A 25,424-nucleotide genomic window follows, 5' to 3' on the forward strand; every position below is an offset into this window, starting at 1 on the left:
TCCTTTGGAACTCATTACAAATAGTAAAGGAATACTCCTTTTTCATAAACTAGCCTATATAGTGACCACAAGTACTTTAGACTTGTGAAAGTTTTAAGTTTCCACCCTAGCACAAAGCTGTTCATTTCTGTTAAGCTCCTTTTCATGAGGGAATTTGTGTTAATGAACTAGCAGACAGGAATGCAAAATAATAATGAGCATGCATTAAAAGGTCCCCAACCCCAACTCTTGATATGAACAGATAAATTCATACATTTTAAGGAATTGTCTGTCTTTCATCCTTGATAATGATAAATACTGTATAAAAGAATCAGGATAATAGTCCCAGGTCTAAGAGTTTTATTACCAAAACACCAGTTTTAACAGTGACAGTCTAACATAACCCCTCATACAAAAAATTTTGCTGGGAGCACTGTGTTCCGTGTCACTGAACAGTGTGCTACTCCTGATTTATAGGCAGAAGAAAATAAGGCCTTCACCCAAAGGCAGTTTTGTGTGAAGAGGTTAACAGGAAGCCCTAATGACTTTGTTAAAAGAAAATTATATTTTTAAAACATTTAAACCATTAATTTTTATTTCTTTATATTTTCAAAAGTACAGTGTGAATTATATGCAAAATTTTTATACATAAAATATTTTTATCTGTATGAGATTTTAATAACTGCAGTTTAATCTACCCAGATCTTCATTGCCAGGACAGCTGAATGGCATACCTAGCCCACATTTCTCACACTCATTCACTTCCCACTTGTGATCTACACATTGTACTTATTGTACAAGAGTTCTGCATGTTTCCTTAAACATCATAAACCACAGTACTCAAACAATGCAATACAAATATGTATACTATACAATCTGTACTGATGGCTCCAAATATCCATCAAGCCTACGATTTGCTGGATTTGCTGAATATTATCCATTGAAAAAATCCAACTTCTACCTATCAATGCTTCTGCTTTCACAGCAGAATGTCCGCAATATGGTCGACTGTTAAAATAATAAAAAACATCCCAATAAAGAAATTTGAAATTTCCAGCGATTCTACAAGTCCTTTGGAATTCTTCAGAGACATTCCCCTAAAAATCCTTTGTTCGGCAGATTAGGTTTTCATTTCACAAATCACATGATGCCAGTATAACGTTGAAATATGGTGGATCCCTGCTTATACAGGCATCAAATGAAATGATGTTGCTACAGCAGCCAAAGCTGCAACTACTATGTTCAAATCAAATATATACTGTACAGCTATCCCTGTTAGTGATTTTTACTTTCTCGGAAACCCACCATGGGAGGCTCTGTGGAATAATCAACCTAATAACAAGAGACAGAACAGTTTAAATCCTCTGCTGTGTTCTTCACTACTAAGTGAATGTCACATTGAAGTCACATCTATTTAAAGTTCAAACATAGTCATTTGATAAATAACCCATATGGCACACTCCAGAATGCAGAAAAGCACTGATACTTAAACATATCTCTTTGACTGCCCAGTTTTCATTAACAAACATTGAATAGAGTAGAATAAAATATAAAATTTAGGCCACAGGCCGAGTGCTTAGACCTATGAGGTCATTCAGTGCTGACAGGGAAATTGACAGCATGAAGGTTTGGAAGGTGTAACAGGAGGAAAACCTCACAGTTGCACTCTGAAACAATTGTTGGAGAGAGGGTGGGCAGCGGTGGAAGTAAGAGAATATGAACGGAAGTACAGCAAAAGGAAAGAAAGAGGTTGCAGCTGGGGGCCGAAGGGACACTGCAAAGACCCTTAAGTAATGCCTACAGTACACCGTGTGGGGTGCAATGACTGCACTACCCCCCTACGGGGATATCAAATATTGAGGTTTGTAACATCTTTTAAAATGTTTTCTGAATCCAGTCATTAATTTTTTTATGGAAATGTTTTGACAAAATCTAATACATTTATTAAGAATAACTCTGGGCCAGCCCTAGGGGTTTAGAATGTTAACTTAGTGGCCTGGTTAAAGTGTTTATAATGAATAATAACAATCCAGCCTCTGAACATATCTTTGAAGAATATGAAGGGTAATCATGTTCTTTAAAGATAAAGATAAAATAGGACCCTCTTCTTGTGTGTAAACCTTGTTATATTGTTAAAGTTATCTTTCGAGATATTATAAAAAAAGTGTGTCCAGCCATCCTCTAGGAAGCGTATGGAGTGGACCACAGGGGATGTTGGCTCCCACTGTGCCAATCATGGAGACTACGAATTTCTTATAAAAGGAACTTGTCACTTCCTTAATGCAGTCTTCTCAAAGAGTTTCCATTACTTTTTTCAAATACATTTGTCCAGAAACCATCTCCTTTCCCATGCATTGTTATTGCACTTTAACTCTCACCTGAACCAGACCTTGCCACAAATATAAACTCACTTACTGACTTCTGCCAAACCATATCACTGGGATGTAAGGGTGATAAAATTACTGATACTGTAGTGTAAATGAACATATGCATGCAATGCATTACAGAGGTATTCCAGAGGCATTAGTCTGTATTGAAACCTGATGGTTTAGTATAAGGAATGGAGCTTAAATTTACATCTTATCCTAAAGTACTTTAAAGCTTACATTACCTCCTCAGACAGTGCTGTTGTAAATCCGGTGCATAGTTCAGATCACTGATTTCTTTAACATCCTGGATGAGGAATATCATTATATCCCAAAACTAATGGATGTGTTAGAGTCTGTTACTATAAGTAATGCTCCAACTCTGATGTGGCACGTTGCTTTATACAAAGGAAAGTCTAACTTCATAACAGCCTTCGAAGGTCTCCAAAAGACTGGCAACATCAAGCCTAAAACACTCTAGCTTATGACGGTAATGATACACAGGTAGCTTTACTGAATATTTCCAAAGCTCCTCCACATGGGGAGACTGAAGCTGCTGCTACTAATAGATTCTTTAACACCAAAATTGGTCATAGTATTCGGCAAGGAATTCTAAAACATCTCGGAAGAAATTTCAAATGGATGTCCTCCTTGTAAGCACCAACATCATTAATTGATCCCATGGGTCAGGAAATGCTAAAGTAGGTCTGCAAAGTCCCTAAGTATTTTGGATATGGCCAAACTGAATTATAGCATCAAAGCAAAAAGAAATGCTATATCTGTTTAAATGAGCATTTTCTTGTCAGTCAGTATCCTACTGATAGGTTTTTTCACAATAAAAGTGGGGATTCCCCAAATTCAAGAATTTGTCTTTGCCAGAACTTAAAACAAGACGCTGAGGTGCATTTCCTTCGTCCTTTGTATTTATTTGTGACATTCTTTTCCCACTCTTATGGTCCTGTCACTTACATATCAGGTTTTCACATGATCCTGTGATTTTTCACTTTTCATCTTCCAATATGACCCTTTAATCCTTTTTAGTTTTGTCTACTGCCTCTGTAATGCATCATTAAATAGGAGGCCTGCTACTTTGCTTAACAAATTTGTTAAAACCGTGTTCTTACTTAAACATTCAATAACAATACATTCCTAGCAAAAACAGTCAGTGAAAGATGATCCCATTGAGATCTTTTATTTAACGAACATTAAACAACTTGATCTTCATTTCAATGTTTCTAGCACAAATGCAGTAAGTTTAGCACATTACCAAAGCATAAATACTTTGCTATATCACTTACATTGTAGCCTCGCTCACTTCATAAACATAATATTGAGGCTTTCGGATAGTGGTTCTCTGCTAAATGTAATATATACAAAAACTTACATCTTAAGTTCACCTTAAACCTAAAATTTACATAAAAAACAGGACAGCCCAAATACAAAATAAGATAATGCTTCAAAGAATTTTCTCATGGTCTTAAACTTATTCTTACCTAAGACAGACAATTTAACAAAAATAGTAAATATCTCCTCATACAAACTCACAAGAATTCCGAGAAAAAATAAAAGGAAAAGGTAATTTAAAAATATGCAGGTTACTGAAGCTTAATTATGCACGCCACGGTGGAATGTGCCAGGCCGTGAACGCCTTGCCCGTCCACCAAGTGCACCTGCTCCTGCAGCCCTCTCTCTGTTAAGTACACCTCTGGATCCAGCACGGCTAGCGAGGGGGCTACGTCCGATTCCTGCAAATAGTCCGAGAAAAAACATTCCAAGCACCTTAAAAATTCCACAATTCCCTTATTACTATTTTATCAAGATCTCATAATGATGAGAGACTGCAGTTCTCCTTTATCACTCTGACTAAAAGCATTCAAATAATTACTGAAAAACTGAAGGAATTAAAATTTCTTGGGCTTACAAAAGTTTACAAAAAGGCTAGAAATTTGAAAGTGAATGGGTAACTGGTTACCGTAATTCAAAATTTTCCAAAGAAAATCCAGCTAACCTCATGCAATAATAGTTGTGGTTTGGCTCTTGGGTCTCTGCTTTGTTCAACAATTTGTGGAATGAACAGTGCCACAATGACTTTAATTTGTTACCAGACACCATTTCATTTGGTATGCCATTTATTGAAGATTAAGGGTTTTACAGACGTTCAATAATCACTGATTGTTATAGCTACATTTAATCTGTTCATGAAAGTTCCAGGCTTTGGTGCTTTACAGCTACTCACTTCCTTTTATTCCCATATAAGCAAGGATCCAACATATTTCAACATTTACGCATTTCAAATAATTATTGGAATGAACGCTTGTCGAGCAAACATTTTTTAGGGTATGGAGGACGTAAAGGGTTAGGAGTCTTGGAAAGACTGCTAACAAAGCTCAAGGTGCAATTTAGTTTTGTGCTGCAAATACTCTGGTAATTGGAGGTACTCTATTTCCAACAAAAGGATATCTTGGAAACTTGAACATCTCTAGATAGCAGTTATAAAAACCAAATGGATCACATTGCTATTGCCTAGGAAGGAAAAAGAACACACAAATTTGAGCTATGGTGGAGCAGATTTTGACAAAACATCTAGTTGCAATAAAGTAAAACTGTCAAAACAGATTGGTAGTTCTGGAACCCATATCTGAGGAGCAGGCAATGAACGAGAATAGGTTTACCGCTGAAAGAGAATATAAATAGTCCAAGTTTTTAAGACACAACCCATTACATGATAAAGAGGAAATTTGAAATCCTTAAATTTAATTGATAAGCAAACTTCTTACCTCGATTTGGCATTTAACTTCTTTTGGGGGATGATCATTCCAAGTAATTACGCACTTACCATTTCTCGATGACCAGGAATGCTAGACACTTCTTGTGAGGGCTGACTACCTTCATCACTGCTACCACGTTCCTCTAATTCCCCTTGACTTTGATCCTCACCGTGCTCCTCCAAGTCACCTTTTAGAAACAAATAAAATTAGTACACAGAAAACAGTCAACAGCTCAGTATACATGGGGAATGGAATTATGTGCTAAACCAAAAATCAATATACTGTATTATTGTAAAACCCAAAAAGCAAATATACAAAGGTGAGGAAGACTTCTCAAGTGAAGAGCAATGGGACTTGAGACAGAGTGAACCAGGTACTGACTGCCAATTGTGCTACTATCTTTCAGATTTCTGAATTAGGGGGTCTGGGGACATCATGATTATGATTTTAGCTCTGTAAGACTGATGGATCTGTTATAAACAAAATAACTCATCCCTTTTTGCATAAATGAAAACTAACATTTTACCTAGTTTATTCCAGCATGGTATATTCATAAAAACATGCTCTGCAGTTTCAATACACACTTTCCTGAATCCTTTCTTACGAATTTTGCTCAACGCCACTGAATCTTAATAAAAAATTAAAAGCAGGATTCTTACCATCATCATCTCCCTGATCATCTTCTTCCTCCTCTTCACCTTCCTCTTCCTCCTCTTCTACATCTTCTTCTTCCTCGTCGTCATCCTCATCGCCATCTTCCACGGCAATGGCCATTGAATCCGCTTCTGTGAAGTGGTCCTGTGATCCCTGGGAAGCCTCATCATTTGACTGCTCAGCGCCTGTGATAATGACGGAGGGAGGATCTCTCGCCGCGCCTCTTCCTTCACTGGTACTCACACCTCCCTCAGTGCCTAAAATTTCCAAAGCTTGTAGTGAATTATACAAACAAGATAATTTTTTGAAGGAATGTTAAAGAAAATGACAATTTACTAGACCTAACTGATTCAGTAATTCACGAACATTCATTACATGGCTCAGTTACCTTGTGAACTGAATTCATTATGAGGCTATTTACCTTAACCCTAGTAAATATTTCACTGTTCATGAAGCTGCACTACAAGTTTTATTTGCCTTGGAAGTTGGTCATGAATAATTTAATATAAATGAATTCAAATGATGTCTTATGTACAAAAATCAACGCACCATTTTCAACTAGAGGTCCGTTCATACCTGTGGGTGATCGATGCAAGGGAGTGGTAGGCTGGGATCGATTCCCTTCGTCCAGTTGTCCAAGGTCGATTCTTGTGTCATCTATAAGACCACCTTCAGCCATCTGAGCTAAGCCACCTGCAGAGGATACAGTTATCAATCAGTTTCTAACACAGTCCACACTTGGTATTCTCCCTCTTTTATTATATATAAAACAAAAGCACATGTATATATATTTTTGTCACATACATGCTTAACTTTTATATCAACAAATATTAAGCCTCAAATATTGTTTAATATCCAATTAATTTGACCTTGAGAAAAACTTACATCCAAGGGTAATTATTACTGTTGGGCATTCCATCACCATTGGGATTTGAACTGTTGTCTGGTTTAGAAACCATAATAAACAGTACCTTTAACCATTAAGCCATCAAGAGAGATCAATTTGATAGCTCAGTAGTCAAAGTCACTGCCTGTCGCTGTTTCTAAACCAAGCAACGGTTCAAATCCTGCCAGTGACACAGCACTTTAAATTATAATTCAGCACTTTAAATTATAATTCTCCTTGGGTCTAAGTTATTCCCGAGGTATGCAGAACTGCTATTAATTAAACAATATATGAGGCTTCATATTTATGCATATATATATGTGTACAGTTTGATGTAAATAAAGACACAACAGATAAAACACAAACTGCTACCTGTTAAAAAAACTGTTTCAATACAGAAGAGTAATTTGTGCTAACAAAAATATCTCTACCTTGGACATTAGGACTTAACTAAAATGGACTATACTTACTTCTTTGAGTTGGATTGGCAATATCAGGATTTGAGCCAAATACGAATCCACTTGATGGAACCTGGGGAGAGCTTACAGCTTCTGAGAAGCCATCCCGTCTTGGTAGAAAGAGCGTTGGTGTGGATGGAACAATGCTATCATCACCACCTTCTTCATACTGAGAGAACTGACTGATAGGTGGTAAAGTTTGACGGCCAACTGCACTCACCCTGTCCTGACGTACAAATGGTCTGGGTATTGCAAGAACCCGTGAACCAGTCTGAGAGGGAGTTTCACTTCCCTGACTGGATGAAGATGGCTGACTCGGTCCGGCAGATGGCTGCGGTCTTTCACTCTGTACATCCTGGGATTCAATCTCCCGCCTAGTTCCACTAGAGGCTTCAGAGGCAGCTTCTGCCTCTGCCTCTGCATTTCCCAAGTCACCCTCTGCTTCCCGAGTTTCCTGTCCAGCTTCAAAGCCTTGGCTGGCTTCCCGACTGGAATCATCATGATCCATGTCTTCATCCGAGTCTGTAACCCTAGCAGCTGGGCCGCGACTTTCATGATCAACTGGTCCGTCATCATCTTCCTCATCATCACCTTGATCAGGATAATCTTCATTCCCATCCTCTTCATCTGAATCTAAAAGAATTACATCATGACGGGCCTCTTCACTTTTGTCACGGCTAGCATGGGACGATGATGGTCCGGCATCTTCAGATGACATGGCACCTTCGTCATCAACGTGAGGTCGCTTCATATCAGGAGAAGCCTCGGTGGTTGATGTTAACTTCCTTTTTCGAATGCTAACACCAGATGGACCAGCGGCTTCTTGGGAGCTGAGGGGTGTAACAAGAGCAATAGCTTGGGACACAAGAGCATCAGCTGTTCCTTCCAGGGTTTCTTGCTGTCTCGATAATGGTGTAGTTCCTGGGGACTTTGTTGGGGTCATGGATGAGCCTGATACCCCTGTGGCTGCTGAAACTAATGGGGTAACTACTGATGTACTAGCAGTTGCAGACTGCTGAGCAGAAGTTGCTTTACTACTTACTGGTGATTGAACAGCCACTGATGATGATGGAGCCACAGTAGTTTGCAAACCTGGGGGTTTAATGGATGAACCTGGCTGACTAGCTGTAGATGACTGTGAAGCTGATGATGATTCCAGAGCTGCTGCTGACTGTGAAACAGAAGATTGGCTCACTGATGTGGACTGTGTAGCAGTAAGTGACTGAGAAGATTGAGCTGCTGTGTTAGATGACAATGGTGCAGCTGGGGCCACAGGAGTTGTAAGAGAGGCTGATGCAGGTGTGGGAGAAACTGTTGCTGTAAGTGTTGATGCTGGCGTAGTTGTTGCAGTAGTCAACAATGTTGGGGCAGATATGGCTGGAGTTGGGGTGACTGTGGCTTGAGGAAGAGTCACTGTAGACGAAACCATTCCATCACTGTGCGTTTCCAAAGGAGACACAACTACAACTGTCGAGCCCTGTGGCTGGGCTGACCCACCTGATGGTGGTGCCATAGGTCTGATACTTGCAGTTGGTATAGGTCGGGAAGGAGGGACCACCTGTGTGGCTGCCTGTGAGCGTGGAGAAGCAGAGGGTGCAACAGGAGCGTTCATGGGTTTAATATTGGCTGTGGGAGGAGGTTCAAACCCACTCTTCTCCGAAGACACACCACTTGTCGACGGCTTTGAAGTCTGAAAAAAAGGGACTTTAGTATCTCAAACTTATGAAAATGTCAATCATGCAACATGACAAAATTGTGGTAACAATTAAATAGGTTAGGTTGGTTAGTTTAGGTTGAGTTGGGTTAAGTTAGCTACGTACCACAGCTGCCTGTTTCTGGAGGTTTTCTATTTGACGCTGCTGCATCTGTAACTTCTTATTCAGCATTTCTACCTCCTTGGCATTTTGATCGCGCTCTTTTTCATACTGCATAAGGCGGCTTTCAGATGCCTGCTTCTTACTTTGAGATTCCTCTGAAAAAACAAAAAAGAAAAAAAAGGGATGAACTGAGAATTTGTGTAGTTTAGTTCTTCGCAATTCCACCAATCATATATATGGCCACACTTGTGTTTGTCAGTCTGCTGTCTAACAAAAAATAGGATGATAGTTCCAGGGCATATGCATCACCTGGAATCTTAGTACCCATCAATCATCCTGCTCACTTTCCATAATTAGACAACACTATCCAGAATTCCCAAGCTTGCTTCTAATTCAGGATTGCCATTTTTAGTGTCATTATAACCATCCTTTCCTTTCAACAAGTAACTACAAGTATAATGACAAGACATTTATGTGGTATATAACAGTATGTACAAAGTCTTTACTTTTAATGCTCACCTAATCTCTTGGTCAAATCTGAAATGTGCAACGACAGCATTTGTGACGATTGTAACTCACGCTTCTTAGCCTCAAGCTCAGCACGCAGTTTAGAAAATTCTGCGTCTTTCCGAAGTAGCTGGAATTATATAAAAATTAAGACAAAATTACCAGGTAGAAATGTTAAAATGAACTTATGAGACCATTAGCTCAGTTATCAGCAATTTTTTAGTATGTAATACAGCAAGGCACTGACCCAAGAGCAATGCAGTGAAAATAAACTAAATTTAAACAAGAACTGCCTAAATCTGTCAAATCAAGGAAGTCAAAAGGAGCAAGGCCTTTTGGGCATAATCAAATACATCTTTATGTTGAGCTACATTTAAATAACACTATCAATAAGGCATATTTACCAGCCTTTCCACTGTTGGTTATTTTGAAGCTTCTTATCGATTGTCAAGAAGGAAAAGTAAAACCTGCATTTTCTGGCATGTTAGGGTCTACCTCTCACAAAGCCAAATGGATAACATGAGGATGAAAATGCAAGTATATCTTTAACAAACCAAAGTTTGGGGAAGCCTGGGAACTGTTAACTAGTCAACAGCATGAAAGTCAGGCAGTTAACCACTTGGAACTTGGGATAAATTTTAATATATGTGCATGCACTAACATAGCAAAGGTATTACTGGTATACCATCATTAAGGATTAGAGTGATTGAAAGTTGCATTGACACACAAACAGGCCATAGTAAATGTAATGAGTTGAAGAAAATGTTAGTATACAAAAAGGCCTTTCATAACTGAAGTGACATGTAGCTTAAAATATGCGTATTTTGATTAGTCTCAATTTTGAGATCCATGACTTTCTAAACTTAGATAAAAACTAGAGCACTGAATCTCCCAAGAGAATACATTTGGTCTTCTGAAAAACTGGAATTGCATTTAACATCTGAAAATGCATTACGCTACTGTAAAACTACCCTAGCATATCAAATACTAGAACCATAGTCTCAACTTACTTGTGCTTTGAGGTTCTGGCCTTCACTTTCTTTAGTAGACAAATTTTCCTTCAATGTAGTTATTTCTTGCCTGGGGGGGGAAAATGGTTTAGTAATCAGTATACTCAAACATACCCTACTTGAATAAGGTTTGACTCTTCGAGTAAAACCAATTAACAAATACAACTTTTCTATGAAAACCAGCACATTTGGCTTTTTTGACAATTTGAGTAGCATTCCAAGTGCTCTACAGTCATACGGAAATTAGCATGACATTTCTCTTTCAATTTCATCTCCACCTTAGCCATGCTGCTAGAAAATTCAAGTTGCTTCATGCATTAACTTCAGGAGATATTTCAGTATTCCATTATAACAGGATATTGAGTCTAGCATTCCACTTTAAAATAGTACTGTAGTACATCATTGTATGCAGCTTGTAAACTCAAGGAAATTATAAGAATTACAAACAGTGAAATATGTATTCTCTAACAATATCACAATACATTTTTCTTGTGAAAACAAGCATCATAGGGAAAAGAGAGAAGCTTGTTTCACTAGATGATAGTACAGTAAATCCTGCACTGGATGGCTATTTGGAGATAAAAGTTGTGTACTGTGACCCTTATTACTTTGAAATTAGCAAAGCATTCATCAATGCTAGGTTCAATGGACACTTTTGAAACCACCCGAGCAAAGCATTACTTGGGAACATAAAAACTGCAAACTATTTTTACACAATACTTACTGGAACTTCAAACATTCTTCTTTCGTACTCTCCTGTTTCTGACGTAACGACTGAATGCTCTCTTCTAACTCCTTCACTTTCTCAACCGTTGGAGGCACCATACCTTCCTCACCCATATCTGGAGCTCCCTAAAGTAAAATTGTCATGTATTAATGAAAATTACAAAATTATCATAAAAATACTAACAAATACACTTCACTGCATTGCCCCACTTGACAGCTATGAAGGCCAATGAACTGATTATGATTATTTTGAGAATTTGCAACAATATCCAACCAGAACTATGTAATATGAAAATAAGGGAATGAAATGAAGAGGTAATGTAAAGAAAGGTCAACTTACTGGTGATGCACTCATACTGCTTTCCGCTTGCCGTTTGTATTTGGTGGCAATCTTGCGAAGCTGCAACAAAAAATATTCCAATGAATGAAATTCTTAAAAAGTTTTAAATTATTAAAGTACTGTACTTCTTAAAATTGCTGAACAACCAGAAATTTACAAAATGATAAATCTATAACTTTTCTGACTGTAATAAAATACCTGGTACAAATGAAACTTCCTGAATGTCCAAAAGACTGCATGAATCTTCTGCCCTGAAACCAATACTTCAAGATAGGTCATGGGCTTCATCCATAAATTTACACTACTCAAAGTGACTGACATACAGATAAACAAACATGAATTTGTTCACAACCAATTTGGGCGCAAGTTGTCTTTATTTCCCTCTATGAAATTCTCTTTGTAGCAACTTACCAAATTAGTCAAGAGAACATTTCTACTACAATGCCTATACCCTCATATGCCACTACTTATTACTCCTCTTTCGGTTGTGAGAAACTCAAGTTGTTCATATCCTCAGGTCACTCTCCCAGACTTCTTTTTGTGAAAATGATTTTTAATGATGTGCCAACAATTTCTTGTGTTTCTCCATTTTCCCACCTATTGCGTATGTCTCTCTTTTTTTATATCTGTGAACTAAATCATGTAACACTGTCACGCTCCTTACCTGTACAGCCTGCTTTTCAAAGTTTTCAGCCTTTGCGCTGATTTCAGCAATCTTTTGCTTGGCATCCTCCACCTGGGATTCAATTTCTTCCTTCTCTTTTCTTGCAACCTCCAGCTGGTGACGCAACTGATCTTCTCGTCCCTTGGATTCCAATGCTTGCTCTCTGTTTTCTTGTAACTAAAACAAAGTATTATATTAATGATATACAACTTATCCAGACTTGTACTTCTCTCAAAGTTAAAAATGGGCAAAAAATTAAATCACTTGCTAGCACTTTCCACACTTTCCATTCACTTTAAAATTAGGTTTTTAATTCAGCATTAAAAGAATTGACCATAAAGCAAAATGAAAATGAAAATCAGAAATTCACTTTTGTTTTAAAAAAGTACGAGTAAAACATGTTTAACTGCAAACAGTGCTACAGTGATGATGTACAAATACAAACTATATAATTATACAAAAATAAAATAACACTAATTACTCAACATACAATACTACAGTAATTAGTCAATATACAATACTTGTTATGTACTTTACAGACAGATGATTTTCCAACTGCTGACAATAGATTTTGTCACCATTACTTAAATAATCATGTAACTACTGGGATCTACAAACTACAGTACAGTATAAAGGAAAGGAAAATTTGGTAAAAATCTAAACATTCTGAATCCACATTCTTGCCATCAAGGAAATAACGACTATTGCAAATTACTAATTTGTCCCACAAGTGAATGCAGAACATTTGTGGCAAAAGCGTCAATATTTTCATATTTCTCAGGCACACTACAAACCTGCTGCTTATCTTGTGTGAACTGTTCCTGTAGCTTCCTCATTTCCTGCTTGGTGGTTAGCCTCTGACTGCTGTGCACTTGCCTCCAATATGCGCACGCGCTCCTGAGTTTGTGCAAGCTAGAGACAACAGTTTCTATTAGAAGAGTTGGATTTTTAAATGTCAGCCTTACTTTAACGGGTTAAGGATTAGAAAGCCGAGCTAGATACTGAGGCGAGATCGGTTTGTTAACCGAGGTCATAAATTCAGGTGCAGACAAGGGGGAGGAACCCCTGCACCCTACCGTAACTGCCATATTATCATTAAGGAGAGTCACTCCCTTGAAACAACTTTCTTACTCCTCGACTTAAATACTTCAAAAGAATTTTATTCTGGATGCCTTAGACAAGGAGTCCTTAAAATTACCATGGATGCCTTAGGCAAGGAGTCCTTAAAATTACCATGCATTAAAAATTCATATAATAAACCACAATACCTTTCATTTCATCACTATTCACTGAAGCATAGTCCTGCACAAAAAGCTACATATGCCTGGAAGCACAGTTTTTGTCAAAGAGCTTGACTGATCTAGTCACATGTGCATGGAAGTCTATATTTTGTAAAAAGGGCTTGAAGACTGAACTTCTGTTAATCAGCCAAAAAAATCACAGATGTACTTCCATCTGTCTACCATATTCTACTTACAAAAAATTTCTTTACAATATGCTGACCATCATGTGGTCCTTCAAACATTTGCTTAAAGTGATATATCATTGTTCATAAAGGATACCTTGTATGGTTTGCTTGGTAAGGTTCAGAGGTTTGTTAAACAAATCATTTATAACTACCTTGGTTAATCAAGTGGATTTCCTGCAAAAATGACAAAATTATTCCTCACTCTTCTGTGTCCCACGTCGCAAAGAACTGTTATATTGTACTCAATAAAATTTAATAATAAAATCTGTATGAATGGGAATAACTGACACTTTCAGAAGTCAGTCAATGAAAAAATATAACTATTTAGCTTTTACTCTACAGTTGCATGCAGGAGAGACAGGTGAGGAGACAGTAGAGAGAGAGAGAGAGAGAACTGAGAAACTCATCTCAGAAACCTCCGTGGGAAATAAATGACTCAGGAATTAAATATTCAATAACTAATGTAAACACGATTAATACTAAATTAACTGAGGCCTTATAATGAAGGCTTGCTAACAGCAGGTGGAAGGGACAAGGCCTCACCAGAATGTTTTCTCTAATTATTAGTTAAATATTAGTATAATACTTGTATTTTTTATTTTAGTCAGGGTCCTGAATAGTTTTTTCCTCATGGCATGGGTCCATTTCAAGGGATAGCCATAAGTCTTTACCACAAATTACATCATGACCACATTCTATCTTTGCCACATCTTAATCAAATTAAACACACAAACAGTCAGCTATACTCAAAACAAAAACAGTCAACTAGATTAAAGATATTCAGAGATGACACATTACATGACACATACTGCATAACCTACATACTACTGTTTACTGTGCATTTGTCTACAGTGTTTTCAAAATACTACAATTGCTTACAGCTGTCAGTTAAGATAAACAGAGTACCTCTGGGCATTTGTTGCTGAGAAGTTAGTTTACAAAAATATTTTCTTAACTGACTAATTTAATATAAATACTGTAATGTATTTCTGGCCATTATTGTTGAAAACTGAATGGTTGGCAACCATTAGCAGTTTTAAATGTACAGTCTATGGTAGCCTCTAAATTTGTGGTATGTCATAAAATTTAATTTATTACAAACTTGTTTACTATAAAATAGTCTTCAACTATGTGGAATGCAGGTGCACGAAACTAGGCATTTAAAAGGTCCCAATCAGCATGGTGGTCTTTGCATTGAAGCCATTTTCATTCTTCTGTTTACTAAAACAGATTTGAACGCATCTGAGCTCCCACTGGCTTGGCTCCTTAATAATGAACACAAGGATGTCATGATGAGTTTGACTCCCTGACTCCAGTCTACGTTACTATGACAAGACCAACCTCTCAGGTCATTATCATTCGTGGCTGTCTAAGTTCCACCTTACACAAGAATCCTCTTCTCAGGCCATGTAACCCATTGTCAAGCATGCCCTGGCTTCCTCCAGACCTTATTCCACCAGATGGTCAGCACACTGCAGGATCTTGCCTGAACTGGCAAAAGTAAGTTCTTTGTAACTGCAGTTTCTTGCTGCATTAAAGTTCTCCCTCTGCCAAAGAAACATCCAGCCTTGCCTTGTCCTCTTTTGGTCATGTGTCAGTGATGAATGACGCACAACACATGCACTGTCTGCTCACCAACATCATCAAGAAGACTCTCTGGTTTGTAGACAAGCCTGCTGTGTGCTACAGATCCTATGGCTCCAGACCTCTTCCTGGAGGATTTTGGTTCAAGTTTTAGGACAGAAGTTTACTTCAATCACCACAGGAGATATCATCATTAACTTGAGTGGCTACAGTTGCCTCTTCAGTGCTATCTACCTGTGCTGTTTCCCGACAGTCACCTTACAGCCAGCACTTGTCATCTAGTGAAAACCAAAAATCAAACAGCGCAATGACACTGGGTCTCATTCATACACAGAAAAATTAAAACTGTGTCTATGCATGAACCAGTGAGCTGGCAGGCATGCACACTGGGATCTTTCTGTTAAACGGTTTGCTTTATGCACCCGGATGTTCTCCACACACTTAAATGACTATTTTAAAATTAAGGAAAAGTATAAGTTGTTTGACTATATAACTGGCAAAGGATGGGGTGCCAAAGAACATAGCACTTGTGAAAAAGAAGGAAGACTGTAAGCGTAGAATATTTAACGTACATATGGGCGTCTACTTGGGACATGATGGAGAGACTATGCATGTATACATTCTAAGCTAAGAATTTACTTATCTATATATACTACAGCCCAAATTATTTAGATATGTGATCTAAGAGTTAAAATATACAAAGTTGGAACGAGACAATGCCACAGTATAAATTTTTACGGTAAATAAAACTTTACCATTACAAAAATTTACATACCTGCTGTTGAAGTCTTGTTCTCTCCAAATTCAGCTTCTTGGTTTCATCTGCCAACTGACGAGAAATTGAAGAATAACTAAACAAGATAACCTACCACAAGTTCTTGAATAACATTCCAAATACTTACAATGGACTCTAAATATTGCATGACACTGTAAGTATGTCCAACACCCCACTCCCCCTTTTCATAAGTTATTAGGAAGCAAATATAGCATACAATAACTGATCAGAAACCTTTCCCAAAAATAATTTTCAAAATTATCTGGAGAAAATGAAAAATTTTCATTTCCCATACAACTCTTTAGATATACAATCAAAAAGCTGTGTAAAAAAAAAAGTACATAAACCTTTCCTACCTGCTGCTGAATGCGTGCTTTCTCCATAGCTGTTTTCCTGGAGTCTTCCCCTAGTTTTCGAGCCTCCTCGCGAGAGGACTGGAGCTGACTGTTGAACTGATTCTTCTGTGCAACGGTCATCTGAAGACTCTTCTGAACTTGTTGAAGCTGAGGAAAAAAAAAAATAAATAAATAAAAAAAAAAATAAAATAAAATAAACACATTGGTTAAAGAAAACAAAAGGTGTTTGACATACATCCTATCAAACAGCCTGCTCAAGTATTTCAGAAAGTGACTGCCCATAACCTACTTACATCTATCTATATTACTTTATCATACAAAATACTTACATAAAGAGATATCTAAACAAAGTATGAAAAACACTATGTTATTTCACTCAATGTAAAGTCTACGTCATGCAAGAGGAAAATTCTAACTTTCTAAACTCAGGGACACACAAATTTCTAGTCTTGATACAATAAATAAAGAATTGATGAATCTCAAAAGCACCGAAACCTTTAGCATACCAAACAAGACTGCAAATGAAAAAGACACAAGACAAAAGTTTTTGATAATCATGGGAATAAACTAACCAAAATGTCAAATTTGTGGTAGCGATGTTAAGTGTAACCTCTGGACAAAGGAATTTCTGTAAGGATCTTTACTTACCTGTAATTTTAGTTTTGATAATTCATTTTCCTTCGCCTGGAGTGACTTCTGCTGTTCTGCAAAGTTTTGTCTGGAAATGAAAGAGTTTTGCTTTACAGAAATAAAAAGGACAAACAAATTATTCAAATTATTTCGATGACATGAAAACTGAATGGTACTACATCTCTCTTCACTTCTAGAGGCATTTCAAGCTTGCCCTGAGATAAGCATCTCATGATTCCTTTATTTCACTTCTTTAGCTGTTGTTAGTGAGACTTGGTATGTGGTGGTATATTATTACATTTTTAATTTCTTTGCAAAACACTTTACAAATGTGCAGCTCTTGAAAGTTCAGAGGACATGTTAATAGAAATATATCTACAGTACTTAATTTTTATTGATTTTCAATCAACTCCTGAATGTTTAGCACGGTGCATATACAGTATGATCACGTGTACAGCTTAAGATTGTCTAAGCTGCCAATCAAGAACACCTGAATGATACAGTTCTTGAAGTGTATTTAGAGAAATGATGACATGCCTAACATTATTAATAATAATAATAATAAACTTACTGAAGCTTCATGAAGTCCTCCGGCTTAGCATGATTCAGTTTCTCAACTAACTCCTGTGTTCTCTTCTTATACATATCCTTCTCACTCTCCGTGCTCTTCTTCTCCAACTGCAAATATAAGTTCAATTAGCGCTCAAGCACAAACAAAAGAACATACGCTGGCAGTAAAATCAAACACACGTTACATGCAACAAAGCAATAACTAAAAGAAAAAGAGCTCTCTTCACCATTAATGCTTCTATCTTATTCAAACTGGATTTATGTCTCTCATTCATTGGTTCAATTTGTTTCTCCAAGACCTCACACTTGGCCTTGTATTCTTCAAACAGGCTTTCAAGCGATTCCTTTTCTTCACGCAGCAGTCGATTGCTGTCTGCCAGAGCATCAACAGTCAGCACTTTTCGCATTAGTTCACCGTAGTTACTGGCACTCTCCAACGATGCCTGAAAAAATGTTAGGGTGAAGATGAGTCTTATATCTTCTGATGCTAAAAGAAATTCTCATTACACAGCATTCAAGACTCAGTACAAGCTTAAAAACTTGTTCACACATTTGTTTAAAAACATACACTGGTACACATAGACAAGGATGTTCTCATTCATACCTTACTCTTCTCTCTTTCCTCTGCAAGATTCTTCTGAAGATCTTGAATCTGAGTTTCCATCAGCTTCTTCTGAGCGACCAGTCGTTGCGTCTCTGCTTCTGCCACCTCAAACTTTCCAGCAGCCACATCTCTCTCACGCCGCAGGTACTTAATAACTTCGCGAAGTTGATCGGAAGTACGAGCCTCATCTTCCGAAATTGATATGTTTGCAGCATCTCCGGCTGGCAGCTGAAAGAAAATTCCAATAAGAATGAAGTATTGCACAGTAAATGTGTGCTTACAATAGGCATATCCAGCAAAACCAGTACATTTTGAATAATATAAAAGCTTTAATAAATTTACACAGACACACACACAGACCACTTTGACTTACGTCAGTAGATGACAGTTTGGCTTGAATAGCTGCCATTTTATCAGAGAGCTGAGTGAAATTATCCAAGAGAGCTTTGTTCTGCTCTTCCAACTCATGTGCTCGTACCATTAGGTCTTTGTTTTCCCGGCGCAATATATTTTCCCGCTTCTCAAACCCTAGGCGAGTATCTGAAACAGAAAAAACTGAGAAATGGAACGGAAGACATAATTTAGGCCGAAGGCCAAGCGCTGGGACCCACGGGGTCATTCTGTGCTGAAAGGGATTTTGCGAGTAAAAAGGTTTTCAAGGTGTAATAGAGGAGGACCCTACATACAGTTGTGCAATGAAACTGTTAAAAGAGGGTGGAAAGTTAAGATGCAAGAAAGAGAATATAAACGAGGTTGCAGCTTAAATGGGGAAGGATTCTGGGTAAAGAACTTAAGTAATGCTGACAGTATATCACATGAGGTGCACTGACAGCACTAACCTCCTATGAGAGAGAGAGAGAGAGAGAGAGAGAGAGAGAGAGAGAGAGAGAGAGAGAGAGAGAAAATGAATGAATAATTATGTTGAAAATGATCTCTTTAAGATACAATTCTTACCTCTCACAGCTTCTTCAGCTTTGGTTTTGGCTGCAGTAACTTTCTGCAATTCAGAGTCAAAGTCAGCTTGTCGCTTCTTCAACTCGGCCAAGGTCTTCAAGTCTGTGCCGTGTAACATTACTTCTCTCTCATACTTATTCTGCACCTCTATAGATTGTCTGAAACAGCAAATATCCCATCACTCACACAGAGGAATTATCTGAAAATTCAGCAGAATATTTTACTTTTTTTTTTTTTCAAGGCCTTCCAATGAGTACCAATTAGCCATTATCTTACCCAGGTATGAAGCAACAGAAAAATGGTCATGAGGGTGGGTTTGACATTAAATAAAAGAATCAACCACCAATTAAATGGGTAATGGGTGTCACTCAAAGTAACCCGAGGGAATTCCTACAAAATTACCCAGCATCACCATTAGGCCTATTCAAAAATGTATCACTTATCCTCATGGATAATCTACCAAAACTTTTATTGAAAAGGTAAATATATTACATGCAACACTTAGCAAGTTGAAAACACTTTCTTTGATAAAAAGCCTATCTCAGAAAATAAATCAAAACCTTTCAGTTATAATTCCCTAATTACATAAAGTGCTGGTCCAAAGGATTGTTTACAGAAAACCATAAGTCTGAAAATGTTTCAAAACCACACAAATCAGTAAACTGACCGGAAATCTTAAAACATCACAAATTTGGGGACTGCAAGACATGAGGTAACAATGACACTACATTACACATCTACGTAATTAATCTGAAATGGGATAAAAAGAGATTTCCAAAGTTCTTGGCATCTTCAGCCCTTGCCAATGTGAGAACTTTGCGAGAAAACTGAACAAAAAACTCCCATCTACGGTTCAGTCCAGCTGAACCTGGTAGTTTGGAAGATAGACAATTTTTCACATTTTTCATCATAGACTCTTTTTGATGCTCTGGGGTCTTCTACCTCCCAAAACTGAAAAAACCACGATTAATTAATCAGTACAATATATACTGAAACCTTCCCCTTAAAATGTACACCGTTGAAAGCCTTACCATTTAAGAAAGCAGGACAATTTTGGGATTATACAGTACTTACTCATGAAGCTTCTGTGCCTCCTTCCTTGCCCGCTCTTCTTCTTCCTTGGCTTTTTGGAATGATTCATTGGCATCCTTAAGCCTCTTCTCTGATGCCTGCAACTCATCCTTGCCCTAATAAAGAGCAAAAATTATTATTCATAATTGTACACAAAAACATCTAAAGGTTGCTAACATTTAAATTCCTATTTCTCCTGATTTATGCATTAAACCTCCAACTACTTGAAAATAAAACAACCCACCTCGTCAAGCATAGCTTGTAAGCGGGCCTTTGTATTTTCACTGTCCGAAGTTATAGCTGACAGTTTATTTTGTAACCTGGTCATCATTGCTTCCATCTCATCTCTCTCCTTCTGCATTTTAATGAACCTGAAAATGTATTGAAACTCACATATACTGACAATAATGAAGACTTTTTAAATAAAGGTATTCCATAACTACTGCAAATGTTATACACAGAGCTCGAAGACAATTAGGAAAACATACTGTTCTTGAGTAATTTTGAAAGAGTCACCAGATTCCTTCAACTGCTTTTCTTGCTGTTTTGTTACATTCATTAACTCACTAATTGTCTTTTTAGCATCATCAAGGTTTCCTTGCAAGGATGTAACCTTTGCCTTCTCTTCATTGAGCTGCACCTGCAAGTCTCGCAACTGAGGTCCTCCCAACCTAATGGTGGAACCTCCAGAAGTGCCAGGACTGGTGCCTGAAAAACACAATGTGATTTGACTTGTTTTAATTCAACTGTCCATAAACTCTGCAAAGGACACCAGGCTCATCAGCAACGGCAAAACTATGCAACACTTAATTATCAATATCATTAACATAAATTATACATATTATGACATTTTAAAGACATCAGTACGCCACTTCTAAACTTATAAGGATTGCCCAAAGAATTAGTTCTTCAATGAAAGGTAAAAATTTGAGCAAAGTAAAGTACCTATACCTATGTACAGATATCGTAATGGGTCTCTTCACAAAATAGGGGGGACTCTCACTGAAAATCCCAAGGATAACCAGAAGAGAAGACCCCTAACAACCCCCATTCTAAACAGCTCAAAGATCAAGAAGGAGGGAGAGAGCAGGAGGAACAAATATAACTATATCTTCATAATGTCAAGCTCCACAACCCAGTCGAGGACCCTGACCACACAAGACCTCAAGAGATGACTGGATACCAACGGGTGAGTGGGTAGCACCCTACCATTCCCCTGCCATGTACTAACTAACCACCTTCCTGCCAAGTTCCTCATTGGATGGATGGGTATTGTTCTCAGCTAACACTCTGCTGGTCCCGCGTTCGAGTTTCCAGCCGGCCAATGAAGAATTAGAGGAATTTATTTCTGGTGATAGAAATTCACTTCTCATTATAATGCGGTTCGGATTCCACAATAAGCTGTAGGTCCCGTTGCTAGGTAACCAATTACTTCTTAGCCATGTAAAATAAATCTAATCCTTCGGGCCAGCCCTAGGAGAGCTGTTAATCAGCTCAGTGGTCTAGTTAAACTAAGATACTCTTAACTTACCCTCCCTGCCAAGCTTCAAAGTAAAAAAAAAGTAGCTTACAAATCTCACCTATCAAAGGACTCCTCGGTCTCAGCACAGGCGAAGTGATGGGTGTTCTTACACGTTCCTGAGTTTCTTTTAGTCTTGATTTGAGTGTCATAATCTCAGCTTTAGCATCCATGACCTGTTTGGTCAAGTTTTTGTTTTCACTCTGGAGACTCTTCAACTGACCCTCAGCTACATTCAACCTAAAAAAATAAAAATAAAATGGAAATTGCTGTGCCTAGTCTTTAGGGATATTTTGCATTACAGTATTCACGTGCTGGAAAACATTGCAAAATTTCTCTTTGAGCAAATAGGAAGCCATTTTCTTCAGTCGCCGATACATTTTTTTTACCATGTTCTTTTTACTTCGTATTTCTTAACATAACTGTAAATGGAAAGCTGAATGCAACTTAAAACTTACTTTGACTGGGCTTCCTTAAAGTCAGTGTTTGTTTCCAATTTTGCTTGAAGTCGGGAACACCTTTCTGTTAATTCAGAAACTTGGTTCTCCAACCTCATAGTTTTTTCACTATCAGTCCTCTCTAAGTTGTTCTTTATCGATTCAATATTGGCGAGGACTATTGCCTGGGCTGACTGGTTACGTGTCATACTCTCTCTCTCTGCCAGCAGTCTTGCCTCAGCTTCCTGTAAATGATGTAATATCCATAAATCAAACTTGGTGACGATTTATTTCAATCAATTCTAGAGGCAAAAAGCTTTCACACACCAGAACTAAGCTGTAGGAAACAGCTGCATGACTAATATGATACTGACATTTTTGGGAACATTTCTTGGTGAATTTTCACATAGTGAACAATTGTAAACTTCACACCACTAACCTTGAGTAATTTCAATTCCTCCCTCATATTATCACACATCACTTGCATACGAGAGTGCTCTTTCTGCAGTGCCATGAACTCTCGGCGCTGTGCTTCGATAGTACCCTCATGCCGGCCAACTATGCCTGTCAAGAGGATATAATCTTTAAATGTAAACGACCAACATTGCCTGTCAAGAGAATATAACCTTAAAATGTAGATGACCAACAATGCCTGTCATGAGAAAATAATCTTAAAATGCAAAAATACCATCTTTGGCCATTTCAATTTTAACAGACATGCTCACTCCATTTCATCGTCTTACTGCCATTCCACCTTAAGACCACTGGTTACATAATCATCATCTTGTGTAAGGCCACTATATGTGACATGAGATGACTCCAGAAACAGGAGGTGGCACTGATAATCCAACACTCAAATGAAAGATGTTGAGCACCCCTAACCATCTACTACATACGAAATATCAAAAGACAATTACCATGCAAAGTAGAATTGTTATTCTGCAGAGCTCCAAGTTGACGCTGGAGTACCTCAGAGTTATGCTGCAAGACTTTGACGCGCTCATCATTAAACTCAGCTTGAGAAAGCAGCTTCACATTCTCACTCCTACAAGAAAAAATTCGCAAATAAAAATTCTATTACCATGCAAGTTCTTTTTTCTATAGCCTTACAACACCATGAAATCTAGAGGCAAATTCAATTAATAACTGACTTTTAAAGACAATCTTATCAAGTAAGCCAAGTTCCATATACTTCAAAGAAAAGTTTTAATTCTATACAATTTTATAATTACATTTAAACACAGGTTCTCAACAGCAACAGGGAAATGAAAGGATGCTAAATTTCAATAAACTCTCACTCAGTAACTTTACATTGAACATACTACAAAAACCATTAATAACTTGAAAGGACAAAGGCACAGGCCAATGAAGTTATTTAAGTCATAAAACATATTACTTCTGATAACTGCAACATCTAAAGGTGAGAAAATGCATTACACAACTATGAACAATACAAGAGAAAGCATCTCACATATACATACATTGTTTTCTCCATTGTGCTTCTAAGCCGATTGTATTCGTCTTGCTGTAATTTTTCATTTTTCTTAACTTCGGTTTTGTACTCATCGTGCTCTTTATTGGTTTCCTCCAATTTTTTCCTGGCTTCCTCCAACTCCTTCTGTACCTTTTGCACCTCTTCCTGCGGCACCCCAAACATCTGAGGGGGCTGCCTGACGGGAGTAGATCTCTGCTGATAAAAAAACAAAACTAAAACCTATGCTTTCTTACGAAGGCACTTCAAAATATCAACTATACAAAACTGATACAAAACATGGGGAAAGTATGATTCGATTATCCCTCACTCTGGAAACTCTCCTCAATAAAATACTTACAGTCTTGGGAGAACGTTCGTTACAAAAACTCTTGTACATGTCCCTCTGTTTCGCAATGCTGTCCATGAGAGACTCTTGTCGTTCCCTTGTCTCTTGTAATTCGTTCAACTTTGCCTTCAATGACTCGAGCTCCTCCTGATGTCAAGATAAAAAATGTTTCTTTTACCCTATAATTAAAACTTTGAAACTTGACGCCTTTACCCATATGATATTTTGAAGCAGTATACAACACTTCCTTTCATAAAAACACTCTCAACTGAAAACACAGTACTGAATTTCTCTATACACTGCCTTATTCCATTCATATACTTTTTAAATGAAGTTACGTCTCTCACACAAATTACGCAAGTCATAAATGTCAAATTGAAAATATTTGGTTCTGTACCTCCATTTTTTTAGTTCCACTACTAATAGCAGACGCCTCTGATGTTTCCATATCTTCTGACAAATTTCGTAGAGACTCCCGCAGCATCTTGTTCTGTTCCTGAAGTTCTGACACATTGCGGAAAGCAACCAAGCGATCCGATATGACGTCCGCTGATGTAGAGCCTGACATCTCTCCTGCAACATCATCAGTTATGAAATACAAGAGAGTACTGACGCCCAAACCTTTGGGAAACTACAACAAAGTCAAACGTCATCAGTATACTATTTACGAAACAAACATCGACTTCATTATTCTGTACAACCACTTCGGTAAAAATCTTTCTTAGTGCCACTTATTCCGGAAGCTATATACTAGTTTATTTACAGGTGGGCAGAAAACTTCCAAAAATATTGTTGCATAATTCTACAAAGAACAGGTCATTTGGCTAAGAACTAGCCTTTTCTACAGAGACATAACAATATGAAAGATGGCAGAATCCAATTACTCTTACCAACAATACTCAACATTCTTTTATGATGGATAACCGTCTCATCTTAATCCTTGTTGAGAGCACTACTGTTGTGACAATCTAGCACGGATTGTCTACATAAATTCGTTTTCACGAAAAGCAATAACTACCAATAAAATGGTACAAACAGCAAGTTCACTTGATATCTTACTTGGAATGGGAGGTGGTGGTAGTCCAGCTCTGGCAGCTTCTACCTGAGTCACCAGAACAGTAACTTGTTTGCTCAAATCTTTGGCCTGTTGGTTTAGACGATCATTTTCTCTTTCCAGGTACGATCGCCGCCTCACAGATTCATCCAAATCGAGTTTCTGAATATAAATGACTTATTAGGGTCAAAATCTGTTAACACATATTTGCAATTTGCATATAAATTTCTGCATGTATGAAATTACTGTCAATAAGTATGAAAATTAGTAACACTCAACTTGGCAGACTTAGGTACTTACCAGCTACCCTAATGAGTATTTTTCCTTATGCTACCATTTTAGACATGAATTTTTCAATGTATCTCCTTCACTGAATGTTAAGTGTAAAGTACAGGTTAGATTCGGTT

At 37.7% G+C, this 25,424-nt stretch overlaps 1 protein-coding gene across 1 annotated transcript in view; it reads right to left on the bottom strand.

Moving 5' to 3' along the window:
• Positions 1-3,523: 3,523 nt before the first annotated feature.
• The window catches only part of LOC136855506 (nucleoprotein TPR-like), a 33,679-nt gene continuing 11,778 nt past the window's right edge, over positions 3,524-25,424 (bottom strand). Inside the window, exons 13-42 of the mRNA XM_067132607.1 lie at positions 25,023-25,179; positions 24,361-24,536; positions 23,976-24,110; positions 23,625-23,830; positions 23,061-23,188; positions 22,583-22,707; positions 22,165-22,388; positions 21,768-21,946; positions 20,676-20,895; positions 20,432-20,558; positions 20,191-20,303; positions 19,117-19,274; positions 18,536-18,702; positions 18,163-18,390; positions 17,786-18,001; positions 17,560-17,666; positions 17,007-17,076; positions 16,359-16,505; positions 16,003-16,056; positions 12,176-12,352; positions 11,512-11,571; positions 11,170-11,297; positions 10,446-10,515; positions 9,448-9,565; positions 8,932-9,083; positions 7,124-8,801; positions 6,344-6,460; positions 5,773-6,024; positions 5,123-5,300; positions 3,524-4,090 (exon numbers count right to left, since the gene is read on the bottom strand). Of these exons, the coding sequence (XP_066988708.1) occupies positions 5,170-5,300; positions 5,773-6,024; positions 6,344-6,460; positions 7,124-8,801; positions 8,932-9,083; positions 9,448-9,565; positions 10,446-10,515; positions 11,170-11,297; positions 11,512-11,571; positions 12,176-12,352; positions 16,003-16,056; positions 16,359-16,505; positions 17,007-17,076; positions 17,560-17,666; positions 17,786-18,001; positions 18,163-18,390; positions 18,536-18,702; positions 19,117-19,274; positions 20,191-20,303; positions 20,432-20,558; positions 20,676-20,895; positions 21,768-21,946; positions 22,165-22,388; positions 22,583-22,707; positions 23,061-23,188; positions 23,625-23,830; positions 23,976-24,110; positions 24,361-24,536; positions 25,023-25,179 (5,820 nt within the window). The 3' untranslated portion in view covers positions 3,524-4,090; positions 5,123-5,169. The remainder of the gene's footprint in view (positions 4,091-5,122; positions 5,301-5,772; positions 6,025-6,343; positions 6,461-7,123; positions 8,802-8,931; positions 9,084-9,447; positions 9,566-10,445; positions 10,516-11,169; positions 11,298-11,511; positions 11,572-12,175; positions 12,353-16,002; positions 16,057-16,358; positions 16,506-17,006; positions 17,077-17,559; positions 17,667-17,785; positions 18,002-18,162; positions 18,391-18,535; positions 18,703-19,116; positions 19,275-20,190; positions 20,304-20,431; positions 20,559-20,675; positions 20,896-21,767; positions 21,947-22,164; positions 22,389-22,582; positions 22,708-23,060; positions 23,189-23,624; positions 23,831-23,975; positions 24,111-24,360; positions 24,537-25,022; positions 25,180-25,424) is intronic.

This window comes from Macrobrachium rosenbergii, chromosome 31 (genome assembly GCF_040412425.1).
Source record: "Macrobrachium rosenbergii isolate ZJJX-2024 chromosome 31, ASM4041242v1, whole genome shotgun sequence".
Classification (NCBI taxonomy): Eukaryota; Metazoa; Arthropoda; class Malacostraca; order Decapoda; family Palaemonidae; genus Macrobrachium; species Macrobrachium rosenbergii.